The 17,071-nt window shown below is 40.5% G+C and overlaps 1 protein-coding gene across 3 annotated transcripts; it reads right to left on the bottom strand.

Moving 5' to 3' along the window:
- Positions 1-8,543: 8,543 nt before the first annotated feature.
- On the bottom strand, positions 8,544-16,614 carry RPS24 (ribosomal protein S24). 3 transcript variants are annotated; one of them, XM_042459973.1, is made up of 8 exons: positions 16,523-16,614; positions 15,211-15,276; positions 13,930-14,139; positions 12,978-13,088; positions 12,855-12,857; positions 12,280-12,297; positions 10,280-10,305; positions 8,544-8,629 (listed from the first exon to the last, which is right to left on the bottom strand). In XM_042459973.1, the coding sequence occupies exons 1-6, from the start codon at positions 16,523-16,525 to the stop codon at positions 12,292-12,294; spliced, it is 399 nt and encodes a 132-aa protein (XP_042315907.1). In that variant the 5' UTR covers positions 16,526-16,614; the 3' UTR covers positions 8,544-8,629; positions 10,280-10,305; positions 12,280-12,291. The 3 variants fall into 3 exon arrangements, with proteins under 3 accessions (XP_042315907.1, XP_042315908.1, XP_042315909.1); XM_042459974.1 differs by lacking the exon at positions 12,855-12,857; XM_042459975.1 differs by lacking the exons at positions 12,280-12,297; positions 12,855-12,857.
- Between the last annotated feature and the right edge of the window lie 457 nt (positions 16,615-17,071).

Here is a 17,071-nt window from a genome sequence, read left to right as displayed (position 1 = left end):
CTTCTTTCACTGAAGCAAAACATACAGTTCAAGGTGCCACGGCCATTAATGGCAATTTTACCAGTTAAAAGAGTGAAGCCAGACTGTCTTTATCAGAAGCTAGGTCAGCAATAATGCTTCTCAAATCGGAAAAATCTCTCTGCACTGCCAGGTGCCAAGTATATATTTTCTGTTTTTGCTAAATTGGCCTGTTTTGATGGGGAGTGAAACTCTGAAACACTCAATCTAGCAGAAAACAAAGCTAGAAGACACCCTTCCTTTACTTTTAATGTTATGTGAGAGGATATTTTTATATTACTGGATCACAGGTGGAACCTGTCTTCTATAACATGACTTCATGTGTGAGCAAGGACTGCAACAGGCAGTTGTTGCTTCCTTTACTGCTATGATCATACTGCCCTCCAGTGTCAGTTAGAATAAGTTGAAGCAGTCATATTTTTTATTTAGCAAGCGTACATTTCTTCGACTGCATTCTAAAATCTTCATTTCTCACGTCTCCTGCCATCTCTTGTTAGGGCTATTCAAATCCACAGAAAGTTTTGAAATTGTCCAATTATTTTGCCAATCTCAATTCTAGATTTGAAAAGAATGGGCAGAATCAGCTACTTAGATAACAAAGTAAGATCTCCTAGCCTGATTTCCCAAACTTCATTTGTCTGTACACTAATCACTAGTAGAATGGAAACATCATTTGTCTGTACACTAATCACTAGTAGAATGGATTGTCTTCTCATGTAGCTGATGCCCAATAAAGTAAGTTTAGGAGGGAGCTATGATCATAGCAAAAGTGTCACAATCATGCCCAAGAAGGCAATGGTGTGAATATAGCATATCTTGATTTCAGTAAGTCTTTGACAAGGTTCCCCATGACATTGGCCCGGTACATAAGGGCCTTCTGTGACACCCTCGTCACATGCTAGGGTTGCCTTGGGGCAGAGTGACTACAGGCCCTGCAACCCTAGCATGTGACGAGGTCATAATAATGGTGGCACCCTGTATACATGGGCGCCACCATTGTTACATAAGCACTGTGTCATGCAGTGCTTAAGTAATGAGTGTGCCAGTGGTGCACTTGTTACGCTGCCCTTGTGGCATAAAAAGAACCCACTTTTCACAGGTTCTTTTTCCACCAGAGGGAAGCCGCGCAGTTTGGCAGCTGCAGCTTCCCTCCAGTGGAAAAAAAGGCGCTGGCAGGTTTTTGGCAGTCTGTACTGCAAACAAGAAAATGTGGCCTTGACAAGGTAAGTGGTACAAGGATTTGTAATTGGTTGACTGGCCAAACCTGTAGAGTGCTCAACAATAGCTCCTTTTTATCCTGGAAAGAAGTGACCAGTGGGGTGCCACAGGGTTCTGTCGTGGGCTCTGTGCTATTCAACATCTTGGGGAATACTTGGGGAATACTTGTCAAATTTTCAGAAGACACCAAATTAAGAGGAGTAGCTAACACCCCAGAGAACAGAGTCAAAGTTCAAAATGACCTGAATACACTGGAAAGCTGGGACAAAGCTAAGAAAATATTCAACACAGAGAAATGTAAGTTACTGCACTTAGGGTGGAAAATGAAATGCATAGATATAGGATGGAAGACACCTGGCTGAATGAGACTACATGTGAAAGGGATCTAGGAGTCCACATAGACCACAAGTTGTACATGAATTAAGTGTGATGCGGAAGCTAAAAAGGCCAATGCAATTTTCAGCTGCATCAATAGAAATATAGTGTCTAGATCAAGGGAAGTAATAGTAGCACTGTATTCAGCTTTGGTCCAGTTCTGGGCACCGCAATTCAAAAAGGATGTTGAGAAACTGGAGCGTGTCCAAAGGTGGGCGACTAAAATGGTGAAGGGCCTGGAAACCATGCCCTATGAGGAACGACTTAAATTGCTAAGGATGTTTTGTCTGGAGAAGAGAAGGTTAAGAGGTGATATGTTATTATAACCCTCCTCAATTTTGATATTGAAAAATACTCCTTTCAAACAAAATTACATTGTCAAAACCAGAATGGCATTCTGTCCAGTTCTTGGGTGAGTTGGCACCTTTAACAGGCTGAGTGGCATAGGAGAGGGGGGCATTTCTGGGGCAGGGAAGATTCCTTAACCCATCCCAGTTGCTCATCCTTCTTCTTCTTCTTCTTCTTCTTCTTCTTCTTCTTCTTCTTATTATTATTATTATTATTATTAACCTTTATTTATGAAGCGCTGTAAATTTACACAGCGCTGTACATGCAATCTTTTTAGTTAGACGGATCCCTGCCCTTGGGCTTACAATCCTTTACTCAAAAGGATCAGACCTGAGATGGAGGTGCCAAAAGTTCCACTTCTGCCCCAACCATCTATTTGTTTAAAGCTAAATGTGTGTGTGTATAGCACCTTTGAGACTAACTGAAAGAAAGAAGTTGGCAGTGTGAGCTTTCCGTAGACTTCAGTCTACTTCCTCACATGCATTTGGTGAAGCAGAAGCCAGATACAGACATACATATGCTATTGGCATGTGAGGATGTCAATACAAATTACAAATCCTTTGTGTATGGAAATGAAATAGACGTAGGAAACTGGTCTTTGTGCATGGAGATGAAGTGGCAGATCCAGTTTTGCAATGGGACTAGCATGTGATGAGGGGAATAAATGAATGTAGGGCACCCCCATGAGGACTGGGTCAGATAGTTTTGAAGTGTGTATAGTGTCAGGAAACCATTGCCTTTGTTCAATCCATTGCTGAAGGACTGTAGTTTGTGGATAAATTCCAATACTGCTGTTCCTCTTTCCAATCTACCTTCGTAGTTCTTTTGTTCAGTGATGCTGTTCTGAGGTCTGAGATGGAATGCCCAGAGAAGGAGATTGAAAAGTTCTGCCATCAGTTTTTGTATATTCCCATTCCTAATATCTGATTTATATCCATTTATCCTCTGACATGGGGACTGGCCTGTTTGCCCAATGTAGAATGCTGAAGGTCATTGCTGACACAGTATAGCATAGATTACATTGGAAGATGAGCACATGAAGGCCCCCTCTAATATTGTGGGTGATACCGTTAGGACTTGTGATGATAAATGCATAAATGTGTGGGCAGAGTTGGCATCTTGGCCAGTGGGCAGAGTTGGCATCTACAGACTAACACGGCTATATCTTTGAATTCCACCATGTACGTGTGTGTGTCTGTGCATGCATGCCTTCATGTCACCTGTCCGCTTATGATAACCCTATGAATTTCATAGAGTTTTCTTACTCAAAAATGGTTTTTCTGGTTCCTTGCTCTGAAATCTAGCCTACCACACCTGGTATTCCCTGGCACTCTCCCATCCAAGTATAACCAGAGCTGACCCTGTTTAGCTTCCAAGATCCGAGGGGATCTGGTGCCTTTAGGGCATTTAGATCCCTGGAACTAAATAAGAGTCAGACCTCTATATCCACGGATTCTTTATCCATGGATTCAACCATACAGTATGAAAATATTTTAAAAATTCATGAATTCCAAAAAGCAAACTTTGTTTTTGCCATTTTATATAAGAGATACCATTTGACTTTGCCATTGTATTTAATGGGACTTGAGTAGCCACATATTTTGTTATACATGGGAGATCCTGGAATCAAGCCCCAGTGGATACCAAGGGGCTACTGTCATAAAGACTGCTAAGCAGAGAGAGAGAGGGAAGGAGGAGGAAGAATGCAGTATGGTTGGTTGGATTGATTCAGTCAAAGAAGCAATGGCCCTAAGTTTCTAAAACTCCAGCAGGGACATGGATGACCAAGCTCTTTGGCAGAGGGCATCTATTATTCAGTCTCCCTATGTCAACGTCAACTTGAAAGCAAATAGCAACAAATATATAGCCTAAAGCCTGTATATTCAAGTCTAAGATTATCTTAGGCTAGGCTAGGGTATATCAGGGTGTATACCCAAATACTGAAATCTGCTGCATTATAGTTTGTAGCCCCTTTCTTTTTCACAATCCTTCTTGCTGTTTTCACTACTGTGCTTAGCTTTCATTGCTTCTGCTCTTAGTGGAAAAGGACAAGGTACGGGTTTCTTGGCAGAAGTTGTTCAGACCTACCCTTCCTCTGAGAATGAGAAAGTGTTATTTGCTCAGTCATCCAGTGGGTTTCCATGACTGAGTGGACATTTGAATCCTGGTCTCCCTCTACACACCATACTGGTTCTCTTGTAAGAATTAGCAGCTAATGTAAATGAAGCAGTAGGAATGCTTGGAGCTGTGCAAAGCATTATGCAGGACTATTGAAGGCCTACTGTACATAACTTCTAGAGATCTTATCCAGCAGCTCTTCCAAGATATCACCAGGCTCCCCCCAGTTTCTAGCGTATTGTCAGAACTGGAAGAGCACATATGAAAGTGGAATGTGAAGGTACTGAAGAATTTTATGACTCTTTCTATTTTAGAAATGTATCCAGACAATACACTCTATTGCAGTATTCCCACAGCACACACACTACCCTAATGATGCCCATCTTTCTTGTTTTTAGCTCTGCAACATCGAAATTATGAGGACATGAACATAATGCACTGGGCCCTTGGTATCCACTGGGGGTTGGTTCCAGGACCCCCCATAGATACCAAAATCCATGGATGCTCAAGTCCCATTAAATACAATGGTATAGTAAGATGGTGTTCTTTATATGAAATGGCAAAATTAAAGTTTGCTTTTTGGAATTTACATACTTTTGAAATTTTTGCAAGCTGTGGATGCTTGAATCCGTGGATAAAAAAATCTGTGGATATGGAGGGCTGACTGTACTGTCTTAGAATCTCAGCATGTTCTTACACATCACACCTGACTCTAGAAATCCCATATAGCAAAAAGTCCTTGCTCACTCCAGTTCAAAACTGAAAGGCCATATCAATTCATAGTCTGATGCAGCAACAGAGGAATCAAAATTTTACCAGCCCAATTTCTACTTGGTACAGTGTTCCCAGATGAGCTGAAAACCTTCCTAAACCAAGTCTTAACAAAACAGTCACTTAAGGGCATTGTTGAACAACCTACTCTCTAGTATTTCATCAACTCAGGGGCAAAGCAGCTCCCCATTTTGTGAGCAAGCCCACAAAAAACTTGTCAGCCGCAGCAAAATTAAGCAAGAAAGTGCACAGGCCACAGAAAAGTTTCTTCTAGAAAGTAGCAATTTAGCCTTTTTGCCATTTCATCCTTAGCAGAAAAGCTCCCCCTTGCAAAAGTTAATGTGTTAGCACAAGTGCGTGAGATACTTCAGAGGTAACACATTGGGAAGCTCTGGCATGAAGACCTAATTGCCATTTTCCTGTTAATTAGGCCCCAGAGGCATCATTACCAGATCAGAACCATCAGCTGAAAAGCAATTTCAAAGGAAAATGTGAGAAGGAAAAGGGGACTTGTATGCCTGCTAAAACTGTTTTGCAGTGATAACTCAAGTTATCACTCTTACTTCAATATTAAGATACTCCTATGCTTAAGTTGGTGATTTTTAAATTCCCCACTTTCAGGGAACCACTTTTATAATTCATCACCTGCTGAGAAGCACCTGAATGTCAGTCAGAAAACCCGACTGAGCTACAAAATATTTGAAGGCATGTTCAGTTCACTTGGAGAACACGCTCCTCTTCCCTACCTGGCATGACTAGAGAATGAAGCCTAAAACACATTGATCGCTCTGCTGCCATTTCAGGGAGATTAATAGCTGCAGGGAAGGGAAGATATCATTCTGTGAAGCTTATCCACAAATACTGACTTCACGGAAGAGCCTTAGGTAACCTTCCACAAAAACCGTTTTCCTCAAAAGAGTTTGAAAACCATTGCTTTATACAATTACATGGAACTGTGGGACACCTGAAAAGGAAGCCTAAGAAGTAAAAGAAAATTAATTTTATAGCACTAGCATTTACTAGATGACCCAGATCTGTATGATGTGTTCATGGAGGGGAATAGGTGGCTTTGCCAGTTCCTACCTTTGAAATATTGCCTACAGCACCAGATATTCACTGGCAGTCTCCCATCCAAGTACTAACCATGGCTGAGCCTGCATAGTTTCTAGTGCCTTTTGGGTATTTATGTAGCCCTATAATTTAGAGCAGTGGCACTCAACCTACCACACACAGGACCATTTCATTAATTCCTTATGAAGGCAAAATGGTCTTCAACATTCTACAACTAAGACTCCTACCATATAAGGACCAAGAAAAGCCAATGTCCAAATGGGGTTCATAAATGGAAGAGGCACTAGGGATAATATTGCAAATATACACTAAATAATGGAGCACTCTGAAGAATTTCAAAAGAAAATCAGCCTGTGCTTTAGCGATTACAGTGGTACCCCGGGATACGAATGCGCCGCCTTACGAAATTTCCGGGTTACGAAAAAAAATCAATTAAAAAAACTGTTCCGGGTTACGAAGGTTATTTCGGGTTACGAAAGACATTTTTGGTGCTTTTCGGTGCTTTTTCGCACCAAATCGCGGCTTTCGCTATTAGCGCCTATGGGTTTTCGGCTTGCGAAAGCTTTTCGGGTTACGAAAGCGGCGGCGGAACGAATTAATTTCGTAACCCGGGGTACCTCTGTATATTAATGCCTTTTATTGTGCAGATTGTGAAAAAATATGGATCACTCTTAAAGAAATGTGTGTACCACAACATTTTGATTGTCCTGTACTCAGGATAAACTACTATCACCACAGAATAGAGAAATGGAATAGTTTCCAACTGGCATGGGGATCAAGTAAAGCTGCACTTTATCACTTTTATCACTTGTGTTACCATACACAAAGCGGGATTAGACTTGGAGAAAAGAGGTATGAAAACTGGAAGAAGGAACACCAACAATTTAAGAGACAAATGACACCATACTATTAGCAGAAAATAGCAAAGACGTGGAACTATTACTGAAGAAAGTGTAAAGGCAGGTTTACAGTTGAACATTAACCAAAATAATGACCACAAATGATTTACATAACTTTGAAGCAGATGACAAAGACATTAAAATAGTTTCAAGATTTTCCTTGCCTTGGCTTTGTCACTAATCAGAAAGGAAACTGCAGTCAAGATTAGGACTTGGAAAGGCAGCTGTGAATGAACTAGACAAGCTCCTGAAGTGTAAGGATATAACATTGAATACTAAAGTTAGGACTTGTGATTATATTTCCAATTTCTATATATAGTTGTGAAAAGTGGGCAGTGAACAAAGCTGACAGGAAGAAAAGCAACTCCTCTGAAATGTAGTGCTGGAGAAGAGTTCTGCAGACATTGTGGCCTGCTAAAAAGATAATAAATGGGTCCTAGAGCAAATCAAACCTAAACTCTCCCTAGAAGCCAAGAGGACTAAATTGAGATTGTTATACTTTAGACATACAGTATCAAGAGAAGACATGGCTCACTAAAAAAGACAGTAATGCTTGATAAGGTATAAGGCGGGAGGAAAAGAAGATGATTGCATTACATATGGGGAGACTCAATCAAGGAAACCACAGCTCTGAGTCTACAAGACCTGAGCAGAGCTGTTGATGATAGGGTGACTTGGAAGGTCTTCTCGTTCAGTAACCATAAGTCAGTTGACTTGAGGACAGTTAACAATGGAAAAGTCTTTGTGTGTGTTGCATATTTGTTGCCTTGTTAAGGTTTTAAATTATTCTGTATCGTGTATATGTCTGTATCGTGTACATGACTGCTGAATTATGACCCTGGAGATCAGGGTTCGATTACCAGCTTGGCCCTAACTACTAGATGACCTTCGGCAAATCACATGCTTTGAGCCACAGGGGAAGGCAATGGCAAACCTTCCCTGACCAAATCTTGCCAAGAAAAACCCATTACAGGTTTGTCTTAGTGTCTCAATAGGTCAGAAATTACTTGAAGGCACACAACAAGTGGCCTTCTATAGCATCGGTTACCTAGTACTGCAGACTAGTCTTAGGGAACAGAAAGGGACTTATTATTCAAATGTACAGAAAGATACATCTTCAAGTGTGCCTCTCAGGAAATGGCTATCATGCCAGTGATGCAGTGAACCTACTCTGGATTTTCACCCAATCCCAGATTGTATAGGCCCTCTCCAAGGTGCTGAACTCAAACCTCCAAATAGGCCTTATTTGGAGGTTTGAGTTCAACACATTGGAGAGGTCCTATAAAATCTGGGTGAAAATCCAGAGTTGGTTCACTGGATTACTGGCATGACAGCCAGCTTTTAAAGCAATGGTTTCCTAACTTTGATCCTCCAAGTCTTCTGTCCTTCAACTCCCAGAAGCCTTAGCCAGCTTAGGAAACAGTCAGGGATCCTGGAAACTGAAGTCCAAAACATCTGGCGGACAAAAGTTCAGGAACCACTGTTTTAAAGTTTACATTCACTGAATCACTGATTTGAAGGCACACAACAACAACCAACCAAATATTGTGTTAAAAAGTGCTGATATGTTAAATGCAGCCCTCCAGGTTACAGAACCAGCCCACCCCAGGATAAACAATCTGATTAACTACTATGGAAAAAATCATGTTTTTGGTTTTCCTATTGATAACATTCACACATCTGAGCACCTCTATACATCAAGGAAAAAACTCAAGGAACCCAAGGTTTTAGTTTTTATACAATTTATTTGAAGAGCTACTGGTAAATCAATAAAATCTTCAGAGATTTTCTGGCAACACAATTTAGGTTTTCTGTAAGAAACAAAAGAAAAAGAATGTCAGTCTTGATGTTACACAATAAAAGACAGTTATATCTTATAAAGTTAAAAAATATCCCTCCTCCTGTAATTTATAAATTGTGAAAATGATAGAAAGGGAAGGCTAGAAAGAATACTGAATAGCACTTCCAAGGTCTCACGCATTTTTACGTTTTCTTGCTTTTGATCTTTTCAGCAGTGTTTTCCTCTCTTAAAAATGGAGAGGAAATGCTGTGGCACTGAAATACTATATATACTCATGTGTAAGTTGAAAATTTGACAAAAAATCAAGCCCAAAAAACTGGGCCAGCTTATACCGATGCTGGAATAGGGACCAAGCGCAAAAGCAGTGGTGAGATACTCAGAAGGTTACAACTGAGAAGGTGTAACTGGTATAGCTGATCGTAAAAATGTCTACATATATACAAATATAGATAGGAAAAGGAATATAAATGAGGAAATAGAATGAGAATGTGGCATGAAAAAACAGGGTGGGGGTGGAAAGAGGTAGGAAAGCAACCTGCCTCTACTAGGGACTCACTACAGGAGTGGTAGGAGGCAGAGTCATAAAGCCACTCTTGGCATGGAAGCAGCACTCGCATCCCATTATATCTCCCTTGCTCAAACTGGAGAAAAAAAGATAGCCTTCCCTCCTTCTTTGACTATTTTTTTCAGCCTGAGCATCATTCAGCAGCAATGGAGGAGTCCAAAGAGAGACTGCAATGGCCATTTTTAATAGGAGCATATAAGCCTCAGGAGGCCTGACAGTCTCTGCAGGTTTCTCCAGTATACATCTATTAAAAATGGCAATTGCAATATTGCAGCAGAGAAGCAGTCTCTCTTTGGGCTCCCCCACATTGTTGCGGAACACTGCCCTGCTGAAAAAGAAGACAGAGGAGGGAGGGCTGGCTTTCTTTCTTTGGTTTGTTGAAGGGTCAAATAATAGGGTGAAAATGTATTTTGCAGCTAAGAGTGGCTTTGCGCCTCTGTCTCTTGTCACTGCTTTTGTGCTGGGTTCCGAAGAGGGACAGGTTGCTTTCTTTGCTCTTCTAGTTCCCCCCTTTTCAGACCAATTGTCATATTTTTTGTCATTTATATTCCCTTCCCTACCTGTATTTGTATCAGCTATGCCAGTTACACCTCCTCAACTGTAACCTCTCAAAAAAACAGATCCTCTCCTTCTCCTTAGCTCTTCATAAGTATGTTCCCTCTATGCAGGTTTTAAAGGCAAGGAAAAGATTTGTTACATGCCACTAATTTACCCTCAGCTTATCCACAAGTCATAGCAAAACCCCAATCTGCCCTCATTATACACATGCTCATCTTAGTATACACAGGCATCTATGGTAGCTCAGATGGCTCCTCTCTAAGGCCTGGATAAGGTTATAGAACCCTATATTAAGCAATGTCACTAATTTAACACATTAAGTTACTTAAAGCCATAAATTGGAAGAAAGACCATTTTGAGACAAGCTCAAAAAATAAGCCCCATGCATATATTTATGACAGTTATTCAGACATGTGTAAGTGTCATGTTAAAGTAGAAAATCAGAGGGAAAGTAATCATTAGGCTTTAGAAGGAATTCGCCACCAAGTGACTATCCAGAAAGAAGGCCACTGAGCAATGAACCCAAGGTAACTGTACCTGCTGTATGTCCATTGGCTGGCTCACTGTAAAAAGAAGGAAAGTCTGTCAGTATATCTTTATGCATACACTTTTAAAAAAAGACACAAGAACTGTTTAGGCCACCAATATTATGTCAGATGCCACCTTTTTCCAAAGAAAATACCATACAAACCTACTGAATTGATATTTGAGAAGTAAACACCAGAGCATGAAACATATTATTTTGGCCCAGTACCCTACAAAAGAAAGCCAATCTAAGGCAATAGCTCAATACATATGTACAGTCCAGTGTGTAATATGGTATCACATCCTCTCATATGATACCTATGATACAGTTACTTACGACATCTTGCTTAAACTGGAATACAGCTCAGGTAAGAGCATACTGAAAGACATATGATCACAGCATCCCTCAATTTTCAGCCTTTACCACAGGATGAATGCTTTCAGGTTCTAGGAAGAACACTACTCCCTTAAAATTAAGTGTGCACTCTACACTTGCTTATTTTAAACCAGAATTAGGGATCATGCTGTTGGACAAGCCTCTTTCACCATTGTCTATGCTGGGTTGGGCTACTGAGAACTGCATGTGGATAAATACATGAGTCCCATCCCTGATGTAGGCAAAAAAGGAGAACCTAGGTCTTTTTTCCACTTTGACAACTGTATTTCAACATTTGTCATGGTGGGACCCTTCAAAAGGTGGAAACTGGCCTCTAGATCTGAAGCTGCCCACCCCAGCTTCATTGACACCTCAGGACAGTCACAAAGGTTCACTTCTAAAACTTGACATTCTAAGACACAGTTCTTCAAAGACTTAAGTATCCTAACCATAGGCTTGTGAAGGTATCTTGCATGAATGATTTAAAAGATGTTCTATAAGACTCCAGATATTTAACCAGAAACTATCTTCTTATATATACACATGAATACTAAAGATGGCATGTTTTTTATACTTATACCTTCACAACAAAAGGAAAACTGCATTCCTGGTGTAAAGATTTCCAACATAGCTCTCATCTGGAGGGGAGGTTTAAGTTGGACAAGGGATGTGTTTTTGAGCAGGGTTACAGGATGCTCAACTGGATGTTAACAGAATGTTCACTGGATACCTCTCTCAACAGGATTCAGTTACAAATGCTAACAATCTTATTGGTCTGTTACAGACAGCCCAAATAAAGCTGCTTCGAGTCACAGTGGAGGTATGGTGTTTCAATGATGTATGCGTCCTAAGAGTCCAGAAACCACACCAAAGCCAGGCTCCAGTTCTTAGGGCTGGTGCGTGGCTTTGGTGCAACTTCTGGACTCTTAGGACGCATGCATCATTGAAACACCATACCTCCACTGTGACTCGAAGCAGCTTTATTTTGGCTGTCTGTAACAGGCCATTGTTTGTATTCTTTCAGTTAAATTAAGTATAACATTTAAAAATTGCTATTCCATACAGTGGAAGAATTATCTAACAATCAGTTACCAGTACTGTTAGTGTCAGCCAATTTATTAAAATCTTTAGAACGGTGTGTTATACATAACTTAGCTTGACATATAGTTTAGACTAAGGCTCATATACTTTATTAGTGCTACCTAGAGTAGATCCACTGAAAAAGTGTTATTTATGTTAGGTATAATTAATCAGCCACATTAATTTCAATGAGTCTGTGCTAGACAGTATTAACATTCATTTTAGCCCTTCACTATGAACCTTTACTTTCCAAAAGGCTGTTGTAGTAACATGCAACGTAGAGTTTGGAAATTTAAGACCATGCTTGAGTTTTTAGTACAGTATGTGGTCAACCAACAAGCTTCAAAATACTATCTGTAGGAAGATTTATTTTTCTAAATAGATCAACCGGTGCTGGCCAAGAATGTGGCAAACTATCTTATACTTGAAACCAAACATACATAAAGGCAGAGAAATCCTGTTCCAATACAAAAAAGCACACAGAGCCAGAGAGTAATAGGAAACCAAGCAAGTGATGCATAATTTATACAACCACATCCATGCTAATTCTCAGTACCTGCTAGACACTTCATTTCTGATCAATAAGAATTCCAAGAAAGTAGGAAAGAAAGGTGAAAGTAAAAAGTTACTAGTAATCAAAAGAGTTTATGTAAAGCAATTCAAACAAACTTAATGAAAAACTGTCGTCTACACTGTCTTTCTAAAGGAATCACAAATGCTTAAACGACCATTTTAAGTCATGCCTTTATTAAATTAATCTCCTACATCACTTTGTATACTACTATTTGTTAAGCAAAGGTTGCAATCAGTTGAAATGCTCTATGTATTTTCAACTGTGTTAACATACTAATGAGTGAGTATTCGTTTTGCTCTCTATTTGCCACCACTCTGATTTTCAAATCCGTTTAGTATGAACAAATTTGAAGAGGAAGGTTAGGTAACAAAACTACTGCTGTGGTGCAATCAAGGGAGGAAAAAGGAAAGACATGCTCCAAAACATTCCATCTTCAGATGAAGACTTTGGAGATTATACACTTGTATCGTTCTACTGCTTTATCTATGAAGCAGCAACAGGGTGCACAAAATAGAACTACTTTGGGAGCTAAGAACTACACAGCATCTCAGAATTACCTTCTGTGATCCAGAAGTTGGAAATTGGGGGGGAAAAAAACAGAAGATTTACTTTACCGATGAAACAAATAATAGCTTTACAATAGTAATCAGTATTTGTGAGGATGGAGTGGTTCATCTTACCTTCTTGCCTGCCCCAACATTTGCTTTAGCTGTTCCCCTGACCTTCTTCATCCTATTCTTGCGTTCTTTACGCTGTTTCCTTGAAGTCTTTTTCTTTTCATATAAGCCATGCTGATAGAAGCAAGCAAAGTACATGCTCTGAACATCATGGGATTACCAATTTTAATGACATTTGAGAACACACATGGGTACCTCCACTTACTATGGATCGCATCTAATCATATTTACCCAACACAGCTCGTACCAGCAGTACACTACAATGCATCTGTACTGGAAACCTGTATTGCATTCAACCTACTATATGTGCCCACTTTAACTCTGTGGGTACACAGAATGATCCCATTTCACCAAAAGAACCCAACAAAAACAAAAAACCCATAACTTAATATGAGGTAGCATAACAATCTAAGTAGAGTTACTAGAATCAGGAGAAAAGGAGTTGACTTACAAACACTGGCCTAATCTACTTCACAGGTTTATTTTACTAACAGATTTATTTTATTTACTATTTATAAATAGGATGGAGGGTATGGCTCTCATCCTCCACTTTAACCTCATGACTACCCAATAAGGTACGTTAGGCTGAATGTGACTGGACCACTATCACCCAGTGAATTTCAAGACTGGGTAGGGGCTTGAATTTGGATGTGCTGGCCCTACAGGACTGTTATGAAGATAATGTGGAGAAGGCTATGTTGTCCGAAGAGCCATAGAATCACAGAATTGGAAGAGACCACAAGTGCCATCGAGTCCAACCCCGATTAAATGCCAATCTAATATGTATGTAAAACAGTAGTTTAAGTGATCATACTTGAGCCATAAATACAAAAAACCAATGTGGATCTAATCAGAATTTAAAAATCTGGTCCCTTACAGTAAATCCCCGAAAAGCAAAAACAATTTTAGCATGACCACTGGCCTATCAGTAGCAGGCAAACATGAAGGAATGTACCCTGGCTAATCTGTGCTTTGGTTCGTTTTTCTTTGCATAGTCCAGGGAGTCGTAGATCATGCCAAAGCCTGTTGTCTTCCCACCACCAAAATGGGTCCTGAAGCCAAAGACGAAAATGACATCTGGTGTTGTCTTGTACATTTTAGCCAACTTTTCACGGATTTCGGTTTTGGGGACAGTGGCCTTTCCAGGATGTAGAACATCGATTACCTATAAAAACAACATTGGCAAATCATTAAATTCTTGAGGTATTTTGTGATAGCAAAATATTTTCAAACACACACAAGTGTCACAAATATTACTATCCACAACATTATTACTGTGCCACATATACAAGCCATAAATATGTAGTATCTCAAGCTTTAAGCATGTATGCTCCTTCGTCCTACATACACAGGTTGCTTTTAGACAACCAGCTTTTAGACAGCTCCACATAAGATACAGTCAGGTTGTTCAACTCATCCATAATGATTTTGAGGCAGTATGGTAAGAGACTGAAAAACAGTTACAAAAACATGGGGCGCTTACAAGTGGAAGATACTGCATGAACCACCCATTAAATTCTATGACTAAGATAGGGCAAAACATGGCATATGAAGCAGGGTTTCCACATCTATGCTTAAGCTGCTCTTCCATGCAGTTGTACAAGAAAGCTAGAAGCTCATTCTTATGTAGAACGTGCACATCAAGGTCCAGTGCTAAACTCTGAACACACCAATGTATCTTTACATTGCAATCATTATTTTCTAAAAAGAATCAATTTCTACATATGGACTCCATCCAATAAATTTAACTTACACCTCAATACTTCACAGAGGGACTTCAAAATTTAAAATGCAAAATCAGTTATCACCACCACAGTTAGCTGTGGCTTGTATGTGGCAAAACCACTGAGAAACAGTGTTCTGCTCAGGTTTTATACATATTTATAACACAGTGATAATGAGACAGTACTGGTCTGAAAAACATCAAGATTGTTAGCTTGATTATCTCATTCATATAGACTTGTGTAGCAACCTCAATATGATACTTCTTACAATTTAATGTTCTAGATCAATACAAAATAGTATCTCAGTGGTACCGCACAGTATGAAAATGGAAGTACAACAGAACATTAATAAAACAATCATATTAAAATATAATGCCAACTGAACCCGAAAAAACAAGCCCTACTTAGGAAACATGTTCAAACTAAGTTTCAACATAAAGACCAACTTTCCAGAATCCCAACTTAGGCCACAATTATGAAAGAAACAAACAATGCCAAAAGCATCTCCTTACCATCTGCTTCCGCTGAAGCAGTCTATTTGTCATAAACTTCCTTGTTCTGATGGTCACTGTATCATTCTGCAATACAAATAAAATCCAGATGGCCATTATTATATTCATTCCTAGTTCATTGCTTTTAGTAAACCTAAGTCCCCCCCCCCAAAAAACCCTCTTTTTAACTATGAAAAAATGGGCATAGACACCTACCTATCTTTGAGGCTCAGGGAAAAAACAATAAATGACTCAACTGACCTGGAAAACGAACCTGAGCTAATAAAAGGAGATTAATATGCAAAAGGGATGGGGAATCTGTGCCCCTCTAGAAGCTGTGGGACTACAGCTCCCATCAGACCTGGTTGCTGGCCAGGGCTGACTCACATTCATTTCTATTTCTCAGTATCTAGCAACACTATCTACCCAAACAGCCTCATTTTAACTATAAAAAATGAGTATACACAGCTATTATTATTACTATTATTACGATAATATTACTGTTATTACTATTATTAATACTATTATTTCATTTATATGCTAGCTTTCCCCCAGAAAGGGACCCAAGGTGGCTCACAGATAATTATCCTCCAGGCTCAGGGGAAAATAACATATTATATCTATATCTATCTATCTCTGTCTATAGATAGATAGATAGATTTCCAATAGTTCCCAAATGTTGGCCCTCCAGGTGTTTTGAACTTCAACTCCCAGAATCCCTGACTGTTGGCCAAGCTGTCTGGGGCTTCTGGGAGTTGAAGTTCAAAACACATGGAGGAACCAAGTTTGGGAGCCACTGATATATAACATAACGAGGGACCTGGAAAATGAACCTGAGTTAATGAAAAGGAGATTAATTATGCAAAAGTGATGGGAAATCTGTGGCCCTATAGCAGCTATGGGACTACAACTCCCATCACACCCAACTGCTGGCCAGGGCTGATGGGAGCTGCAGTCCAACCTCAGCTGGAGGCCAGGAAAGCAATAGAGCCATTACAAAGGTAGCACATTTCGCTCTATCACAGTGGTCCCCAATGCCCTTTAAGAGAATTTTGGACTCCAACTCCCAGAAGCCTCAGCCACGTTGGCCAATAGCCTTGGATTCTGGGAGCTGAAGTCCAAAACCCCTTAAAGAGAGCCACTGCGCATTAGAAGGGGAGCCGGGGCCCTCCGAGCCTCTCCTTCTCCGCAATATCCGCCTCGAAGGGACAAGGGACCCGGGCTGAAGGGAGCTCAGCCGCCTCCCGGTTCAGGGAGCAAAGGATGGCGAAGGATTGAAACGGATTGAAGGAGGCCTCTCCGGAAAACTCGCAAAGCCGCCCGAGGAACTCACCATCTTGGCGGCCTCTCCTGAGCAGAGAAGGGAGAAAAGGAGGAAGGAGCGCTCAGCAGCCAATCAGAGAGGAGAGCGCTGAGGAAAGGCGGGGCGATGGGGGGGAAGAGCTTGGGGGCGGGGCCAGGGAGAGAAGGCACCTCCTCGGAAACAGGCAACCGGAAGTAGGGAGACCATAGAGACTTCCTGCAGGGAGAGACGGGACGGTGGAGGCCACATGGGTTCTAATAGAGAAGGAACTTCCACATTAGTCATCATGTGGGATCTTCAAAGTGCAGTAACATCCAATTTTTGTGCACCTTGGTTGTTCCAATAAAGGTATCACTTTGGAGAGGAGGCTCCAAAGTGATACCTTTATTGGAACAACCAAGGTGCACAAAAATACATGATGCACTCATCTGTGGGTCTCTCATGGAGGGCTGTAATATTATTCCACAAGAGCTAATGGCAAGGATTCCTAGGGTTGCATCCACACTGGAGAAATAACCCAGTTTGGCACCACTTTAACTGCCCTGACGTAAGGCTATGGGATTCTGGAAGCTGGAGTTT

This window comes from Sceloporus undulatus, chromosome 3 (genome assembly GCF_019175285.1).
Source record: "Sceloporus undulatus isolate JIND9_A2432 ecotype Alabama chromosome 3, SceUnd_v1.1, whole genome shotgun sequence".
Taxonomy (NCBI): Eukaryota; Metazoa; Chordata; class Lepidosauria; order Squamata; family Phrynosomatidae; genus Sceloporus; species Sceloporus undulatus.
The sequence above is the reverse complement of the archived record's forward strand: the minus strand, read 5'-3'. Positions and strand labels throughout refer to the sequence as shown.

What these genes read in the sequence shown, in the direction of transcription:
- RPS24 (XM_042459973.1), bottom strand. An exon ending in TGCTTCAGCGGAAGCAGATG is followed by an intron (nt 14,140 to 15,210) that starts GTAAGGAGATGC and finishes TTGTTTTTATAG; the next exon opens with GTAATCGATGTTCTACATCC. An exon ending in CAAAGCACAGATTAGCCAGG is followed by an intron (nt 13,089 to 13,929) that starts GTACATTCCTTC and finishes TGCTTCTATCAG; the next exon opens with CATGGCTTATATGAAAAGAA.